The sequence below is a fragment of the Phaethon lepturus genome, unplaced genomic scaffold (assembly GCF_000687285.1).
Source record: "Phaethon lepturus isolate BGI_N335 unplaced genomic scaffold, ASM68728v1 scaffold5519, whole genome shotgun sequence".
Taxonomy (NCBI): Eukaryota; Metazoa; Chordata; class Aves; order Phaethontiformes; family Phaethontidae; genus Phaethon; species Phaethon lepturus.
This window is the reverse complement of record NW_010565399.1, coordinates 10711-19448: the sequence shown is the minus strand read 5'-3', so window position 1 is coordinate 19448 and position 8738 is coordinate 10711. Positions and strand designations below refer to the sequence as shown.

The window sequence follows — 8738 nt, the reverse complement described above, 5'->3', positions numbered from 1 at the left end:
CATTCCTGCATTTTATAAACTACTTTTAAAAAGTATTTCGATTTGATTATTCATCATTACTCAAGAAGTACACAGTACTAAATTAACAATTCCACACAGAAGTGTGGGAGTTATCCTTGTCCCAATGACTTGCTCTAAACCTTTTGCCTGCACATTAATGAAGATTTCAGAATATTTAATGCATTTTGAGGTTATTCCCTAAATTAGTCATTTTACAGCACCACCCCCAGACAGTAGCCATGCTTGACTTTATAACTTCAGTGTCAAGCTCATTGTATTCGCCTCTTCTCGAATTAGATACGGTTTGTCTTCTGAGTCCTTACCTTGTTTAAGCCCTTTTGAATTAAGCTGAAGTAATGGTCCATCCACTTACTCGCAATAAGAAGCAAATCCAACTGACAACATACAAAGCCTACACCAATTCATGTGTTTGTATAATAAACATTTCTGAATTGTATTCATTCAAATGAAGCAACAGATCCTTGTTCTAGTCTTTCATTCCCTTTCACCATTCTCAGGCAGCTTGTCTTTAATATCCAATTTCAATAATCAAACTAAAATGACCTCTTTGCAAACTGAGGGCAGCTCCCCCTCACTATGAAAAATGGCATTCTACCCTGCTATGTCCATGTAACCTTAAAAGACACTGAGGTGCTGGAGCGTGTCCAAAGAAGGGCAATGAAGCTCCTGAAGGGTCTAGGAGCCCAAGCCTTATGAGGAGCGACTGAGGGAACTGGGGTTGCTTGGCCTGGAGAAAAGAAGGCTCAGGGGAGACCATATCACTCTCTACAACTATCCAAAAGGAGGATGTAGCAAGATGGGTGCCGGTCTCTTTTCCCAAATAAGAAGTGATAGGACAAAAGTAAACAGCCTCAAGTTGTACCAGGGGAGGTTTAGACTGCATGTTAGGAAAAATTTCTTCGCTAAAAGGGTTGTCAAGCGTCAGAACACACTGCTCAGGGAAGTGGTTGAGTCACCATCCCTAGAGGTATTTAAAAGACATGTAGATGTGGTGCTTAGGGATATGGTTTAGTGGTGGACTTGGCAGTGATAGGTTTATAGTTGGACTCAATCTTAAAAGGTCTTTTCCAACCTAAATGATTCTATAACTCTACATAAAGGACTGAGGCTGCTCCCCGCTCCAAGCCGCCTTATACATATTGACACCAATACCTGAAAAAAATACCTTGAAAGGGGCTGCATTTCCTACAGGAAAGAACCACCTCCCATGAATTAAATGGAGATTACAGGCAACTCCCCACAGCTCAGGCAAGAAGCAAAAATGGGACCCTTTTACAGTCACAAGAAAATATATGTGTAGATTTGAAGTACTACTGGGTTCACTGCCTGCTGACCTGAAACTACACTCATGGCAAATGAAGTTGTTCTGTGTTTACTCTGCTGGAGAGAGTGGGGAAAAGGAAAGCTAAAAAGGGCTGCAAGTGTCATTCATGTCATTCCGTAAAAATTACTCAAATTATGTTAGACACCTCTGTCTAGGCATGAGGTATTATATCCCATATTTTAAGGCTTAAGCACACAGATCAACAAGCCAGATCCACAAATACATGGAAAGAGTTACAACTGGGCAAAGTAGTACCAAATAAGGTAAACTTCCAGTTGATGCTTAAGCAACAGCACAATGACAATTTATCTCAGACTCTGAATAAGTTAAGCACATTTAAAACTGATTATTTGGATCAAAGCACAACTTCAAAAATACTATTAGAAAACCACAAGGCTATAAAACAGAATATTGACTCAGGTTACCCTTAAATCTTAACCCAGTGATTTTCAGGAAAAGAAGCAAAATAGAAAAAACCTCAATACTCAAACTTGTATGTCATTACATTATACAGTGCATGCAATTGATACATCCTTCACCCTTTCTCACTCTAAATGCTCCAGCAGTGCTGGGAGACAGGCAAAAAGCTGGTATAATTTGCAGTAATCAGGTAAACTGACATAGCTGAATCTTTGGGAACTTTTTCTAAAGAAATGAGGAAAAAAAGAATTGGGAAAACACACATCTTCCACACTGTATACAAACTATTGTTTATATATGTTAGCATAACACTAATACTGTGCAACTGAATATAGAAATAGCACCTCTCCTTCAGACTGGCTGCCTTTCATTATCATTATCATCTTAATTAAACCATAATGGATTCTTGATTAAGTAGATTTTTCACTAGCACGCTTCATTCTCACCTCCGAACACAAGCATTGCTCTCATGTTTTTATACAGTGTTCAGTTTCACAAAACTACACTATTTTTGCAGTTTTTTCCATAAGCACCTATGCAAACTATCTACAGTTAAAACTGATTTTATCAGCAGAAAAATAAACTTAGTCTCATAGAATCAACATGGATAAATCTAAAACTTAATTTAGCTAAGACTGATTCATAATTCTCACTAGAAACAGTCAAACCACAGACATTAGGCTTCTTTAGCAAAACAGTGAAGTATGATGTACTCACAGAAGAAACAAAGCCATCAGCCACTACATTTACAGGCGCAATTACCAAGACAACCAATTTGCAAGGAAGCAAAGTGGTAGTTATTTAACCAAATGAGATTTCTTTGCTTTAAATACCACATGCAAGATACTTTGAAGTATCTCACTGAAAACTAGTGTAAAACACACCATGGTGGTAAAACCACCTCAGAAGTTAGCATGATTGAGCATCCCCAATACAGAGTTCTACAGAGAATTAGCACCAGGAAAATACCCTATCTTTACCCCTCTTACACAGAGGCATTCAAGTGACTGCTGTGAGACAGACCAGGGAACTGATCCAGCCTGAATTTAAGTAAGTTTTAACCTTCATCAGCTCACTAAACTAACTGGCTACATGAATGTGAGAACAGGCAGCTGAGAAGTAGCAATGCTAACCAAAAGCGTTCCCAGGGTGACAGTGAGCAAGCCAGCTATTTAGAGAGACACATTCTGAAATTCTCCTTTCACCAGAATCTGGATTATGTGCAAGCAAGAACTGGACTACCCAACTCACTTCTACACCGTGGAGCCATTTAAGCCATATACTGCATGAAAGGTTAGATGGAAACATACACAAAGCAGTTCAACTGTACCCCTTTGAACAGGAAACTAAGACTAGTAACAGCATTCAGTCATTTCCTGCTTTAGAACTGAAAAATCCACATTATTAACATATCACATCAAGCTGTAAGCTCTGCTCAGGAGACGTACAATACTGACACCAACTCACAGACACCATGCACAACACCACTTAGCTTAAGCATTATCCGTTCCCAACCACACTTTGAACTCCTATGACTATGCTATTGCAATCACCCTAACTGAGAAAACAGGCCTAATTCGTTTCTCCAGTCTAAACTGCAGCTAAACATAATTCTTGCAAAACCACCCCTGCACACAAATGAACTGATTTTGTGTCAGCCTGCCTCAATACAGGGAATGCATTCCTATTAAGCTCAGTTTTTGTAAGCCCAAAACGTTACCCTTAGAGAAGACTTTTTCCACCCCCCCGGACAATCCTACTTTACATTGCAGCTCCACCTGGAGCAATCAGCAGCCTACAGCCCTTCCTTCCTACCCTTGTCTTTTCCCAGACTTTTCTTCTCAGGCTCAGGAAACCACCTGGTGGTAGATTCTTTCCTCTTCCTGGCACAGCCTTCCTCTTTCAGATGTTCCTGAAAAAACACCACACACTGCAAAAGCCAAGAAAATCTTATGCTAGCCTCGATCTTCTCTTACTTTTCAAAAATAAGCTCAGAATTCTTTTTCAGAGCTTAAGAGAATTTTTGCTCTTTACCATCATGTTCTGGGCAAAAGTGCCACATCTCCTATAGCATGACTGAAGGGTTCTATTTTTTCTCCACAAAACTTTAAGAGCCACACACAAAGCTACAGAGCATTAGAAGATAAATCAAGATGACAGCAGCTAAAAGCTATTTTACCCTCTGCTCTCAATTCATCTGAGAGACCATAAGCTCATATGCAACGTAAAAGGCTTTGACAGAACACACATGCAGTCTTTCACTTCACTGAAATAGCCATGTCCTGGCTGAGATGCAATTCTTGGATTACCAAAAAAATCCTTCAACTGGAGACAAAGACGACAGCAACAGAGACAGGTGATTGAGGCACCTCCTTTTATTCCCTGGGCCTTCCCAAGGGCAGGCTGGAGGGCACAGAGCAGTGCGGCACTCCTGCACCCTCTCCGGGCTTAGTTCTCCACCCTCTGCCTCCTCCCTCCAGTGGGGCTTTCACAGAAGGACTCAATGACTCAGAACAGAAAGTGCCAGAACAATGCTCTTCACCTTGTATTACCACAGTCGTTTAATTTCGTTATGACAAATGATGCTATTTGGTAAAAAAAAAAAAAAAAAATCACTTTAAAACACAAAAGGAGGTCCAGCCTTGCTGTAATAGTGTAATTCCACTTAAACTTCTGAGCACTCCCTACAGGGCTATCTTAATGGTTGCAATACTGCCTCATCACTACTCATTAAAACTTCTCAAGTTACACTTGTTATCTTATTAGCATGCTTAAAAAGCAAGATGAAAATAAAGTAATCCCACATTAAAATCATGCCTAGGAAGACAGAGCATCCTTATGACCTCCATTCCCTTTCTCACAAGGCAAAGCCAAGCACAAGGAACAGAGAAGTGATTTTGCAAGCCAGTCGTACACAACTAACTCAAAGCCAGCAGAACCGAACCTTCTATCACGAAGTTGCCCACCTGAAAAAAACTTCCAAAGAATGAAGATTTACAGATTTCTAAAGGCTGATTAAACTGTGTGCTTGCCATTATTAACATAGTCATACTTGTCTTCTTTGAGTGCAATATTTTGTTCCCAATCTATGCAAACTGTATTTGAAACATGACACAAACCGAAGAATACACCCACTAAGAAGTTTAAATACTCTGTAAACTACTCACTAAGTCACCATATCCTTTAACTTATGTTTATACAGTTGGTGATATTAGTCTTTAAAGCTACAACAGGGAAGTCAACATGCATTTTTAGTAAGTGAGACAGAAGAACAGATGCAGTTCACTATTTACATGCAAATTACCTGCTTGTGAATAAACTGTGTCATGAGTTGAGTCACAGGTGAGCTACAATAATACCTCCAGTAAAAGCTTAAATGGGCAAAAGGCTGTCTGCCCACCTATCTAAATACCATCACTCATACTCATTATATAGTGGGCACCCTCGCTGGCGCACACACACACTCACAAAACAAGCTCCTATAAGCACCTGTCCTGCAAGCCAAGAAAAGTGAATCAAGACTAACATTCCCTCCTTAAATGTTGTTTTTTGAGTCATGGTTACATCTCCCTTCTGATTTTGTAGTCCTTCAGTTCTTTTAAGGCACGTAGAAAATTTACTTTTTTCTACACACAATGGATTTGTCCAATTAAAGAGATTGTTAGACTAGTCATCCCAGCCAGCCGGATGTCATAGGCTCCTGAATCACTGTCAGCTAGATGATTCATGCATCGCCTATAGGAGCGTCTACCCTCCCGCACAACATTTACATACTTTGTTCTACAACTAAAGGTGCCGAACTCTTACCAAAAGAGCTGTAGTTACACATAATTTACTAGGTAAGCCTGATAGTAACTTCACAGCAGAAGCCTCAGACCCTTCATTGAGCAAGCTACCAAGACTACTAGTACCTGTTCAGAACACTAATTCCTCCAGCCAACAGATCAGCTGAAACACACAAGCTGTATTTCAAGTTCTCCTCAATTTTTCTGCATCTCTTCTTTAAAAATGACTATGAAAATAAAAAAATCCTTCGATCTTCATCATTAATTCCAAAAGAATACAGTAAAAAAATAAATCTGAAATAAATGAAATGTAATGACTCTGCAGGCAATAAAAAAAATAAAGAGATAAAATTCCTGTGAAAAGGCAGAGGCAAATTCTTTCCAGTTTTCCCAGTAAAGACAATTTCAGTTTTTCAAGGGTTGTTTACCCATCAAAAACAGCAATAGACCCCACTTCATGAGACACTCACTAGAAAGAAAGCGATCTAGAACAATCCTAATATATTCATGAACAAGAGCCTGTCCATTTCTCACATGTCCCCATACTATCTGCTGAAGAGCATCCACTCACAGAGCGATTTCTCTGAAAACCAGAATGGCCTGACAAATACTACTTCTCATTGCACCACACTCCACTACAGGTTCATGGGAGTCGTACTATATAGAAGAAGAATAATTACAGAGCTGGTGGCCTTTGATCACATACTTTTTGACACACAGGGCCATGATGGAAATCCTCAATTGCTAAGAGGAAAAAAAAAAAATTATCACTAAAGAACATTTGTACTATGGCAATATTGTGGCCAATTAACCCTTACCAGGAAGAAGATTCTACACAAGCCACACACATCTTTTCTGTCCTGTAGTCCACACAAAGATAAACTCCCCTGTGGCTTAATGCTACAGTATTACGTTAAAACATTGCACTAATAAACAAGAGGTGGTGACAGTAGCAAAAAATTCTGTTTTTTTCAGCCATAGCCAGACATTGCAGTCTCAGTATTACCTGGCCTTGTAACATTTTTAGTAGGCTAAACACAGCAGAAAATTGATGAGGAAGAAGCTCACAAGATTCCCAGTTCTTCTCCTTGAGCAGTGATTTCCTACCCTACACGTCTTGCTTTCCACAGAAAATTGAGCCAGATGACCTCCAGAAGTTCCATCAAACCCAGACTTCCTTGTGATTCTAAATTAATTCATAGCTTTGTCCATCAGATGTGCAGCTTAAAATAAAAAGCTTATTTTCTACCTTAAATACTGCCAAAGTAGCCAAAATGTCCAGAAACACCAACCTAGTTTTCCAGAAGTTTATGTGGGTTAATCAAGCAAAATACCAAGTCATTATTGACAAGTATGAACAAGATTCTGCAGCCTGCAATTTATGTTCAGACACTAAAACCTTTTTTTACTGAAGTTAAATACATATCAGGGTAATAATTATGCATATCTTAAATTTTAGGTATTAAAAAGTTGACATGGTTTAAGGAATCACAGTAAACAAATAGAATTAATATCAGCTCCTCTAGCACGTCTACTGATCTCAGACAAGCCAGGATCAGGAGAATCAATTTTTACTCATAAAAAAGTCACTTCAACAGCTTACCATACTTTCATTCTTACTATCTGATACTTTAGCTTTGAAAAATATCTAAACATCTTTAGAAGCGGCTATCCATACTAAGAAATATTTCAACTCTTAATCAAAACATTAATCCAAGCTGCCAGCACCAGGCAAGTCACTGTACTTGCACTTCTCCATGACTACCCATGCCTTTCCATGACTTCATGTGCAAACTCCTAATATTTGACCTGCAAGTTCTGAAAAGAATTATCAAATTTATCTGAACTGCATCCTTACCTTCATGTCCCCCTCAGACATGTTAACTATTTCTAATGCAACACTACGCACTAACCTTTGACTTGCCTTCTTTTCCAAGGTAGTTCGGTGCTTCAGTGATCATCATACACATTTAAAACCACACACCTATTTTTGCACCCTTTTCACATTCACAATTCTAAATGAACATTTTAGGCAGGCTAGTCCTTAGCTAAGTATTTCAAGACCATATCAAACAATTTTGCTGCCCACAGAGCATGACATTTAAGATCTTGACTATGTTGCAACGCCAGCTGTTGACATCTCTGGAACAGTTCTTCTATTCTGCATAGTGTATTTATAGCTACACCACCCCAACAAAGAGATCAAAGATGATCTAAAAGGTGATACTAGAATAGACTTCTCTGAACAGAGAAGCAACTTAACATATCACTTAAGTAAGGTAGCTTTAAACTTTGTCCAAACAACCAGCATTTAATGGCCTCCATCATCATTCAAAAGACAGAGGCCTTGTCAGCAAGAGTAGACGCTATAGTATTTTCTGTTGACAAAGCCTTTAAGCAGATATTTCCTTTCTCCATTAAAAACCCAAGAAAACCAGTTTATCTGCTTCACTCTTATCTTCACTCAGAAGGTAAGAAAGGAGGAAGGGGCAAGGAAGCAATAGATTGTGAGGAATCACCTGTATAATTTTCAGTAATTTAAGTAAAATTACTTTCTCACATGGGATAGGTTTCTTCAATTCCAAAACACCTGGGACATACCATACATCAGCTTCTTGCTTTCAGGTAAATATTTCAGCCTATTCTCTTGGAGAAATATGAAAGGCATTAATTATTAACCGAGGTATGCATAAACTATTTCAGTCTCTATGTTTTGTACTTACCCAGAAGACAATGTTGTAGCTGAAGAGAAGGTATTTGTACCAACAGCTGACTTCTACATTAGAATATCGGTAATAGTGCATCTTCTATAGCACAGCTTCTGCACAGAAAAGAAACGATAAGAAGAATTAGGCAGTGAAAGATTTTAAGAATAAAAGATTTTTTTCTCACAGATCTCTTTTGCTCTGTTGAGAAAGGGACTATAGTAACCTGTACCATATGCCATTCAGAGGTATGTTCCAAGTCAGCTCTGAAAATTCTGCTGACCCTATACTCCTCTTAGTATTTGTTGCTTAATAATCTTATCTTCTTTAAGCACACTTATGTGGTAACAAGGAGGGACACCCAAAAAGGAAACTAGCTATACAGTTAGGCAAGGAAGATCTGCATCAGCAAGTTGACATTAATCCGCTTTCTTACTCCTTCAAAACCATTTTACTTACACAGACAGCTCCTTGGATTTATGC

General features: G+C 38.8%; 1 protein-coding gene across 2 annotated transcripts in view; it reads right to left on the bottom strand.

Moving 5' to 3' along the window:
• Positions 1-8372, bottom strand: part of TSPAN14 (tetraspanin 14) — a 22466-nt gene extending 14094 nt beyond the window's left edge. Inside the window, exon 1 of one of the 2 annotated variants that reach the window (XM_010295163.1) lies at positions 8274-8372. In XM_010295163.1, the coding sequence (XP_010293465.1) occupies positions 8274-8354 (81 nt within the window). In that variant the 5' untranslated portion in view covers positions 8355-8372. The remainder of the gene's footprint in view (positions 1-8273) is intronic. The other variant, XM_010295164.1, reaches the window with a different exon arrangement.
• Positions 8373-8738: the final 366 nt, after the last annotated feature.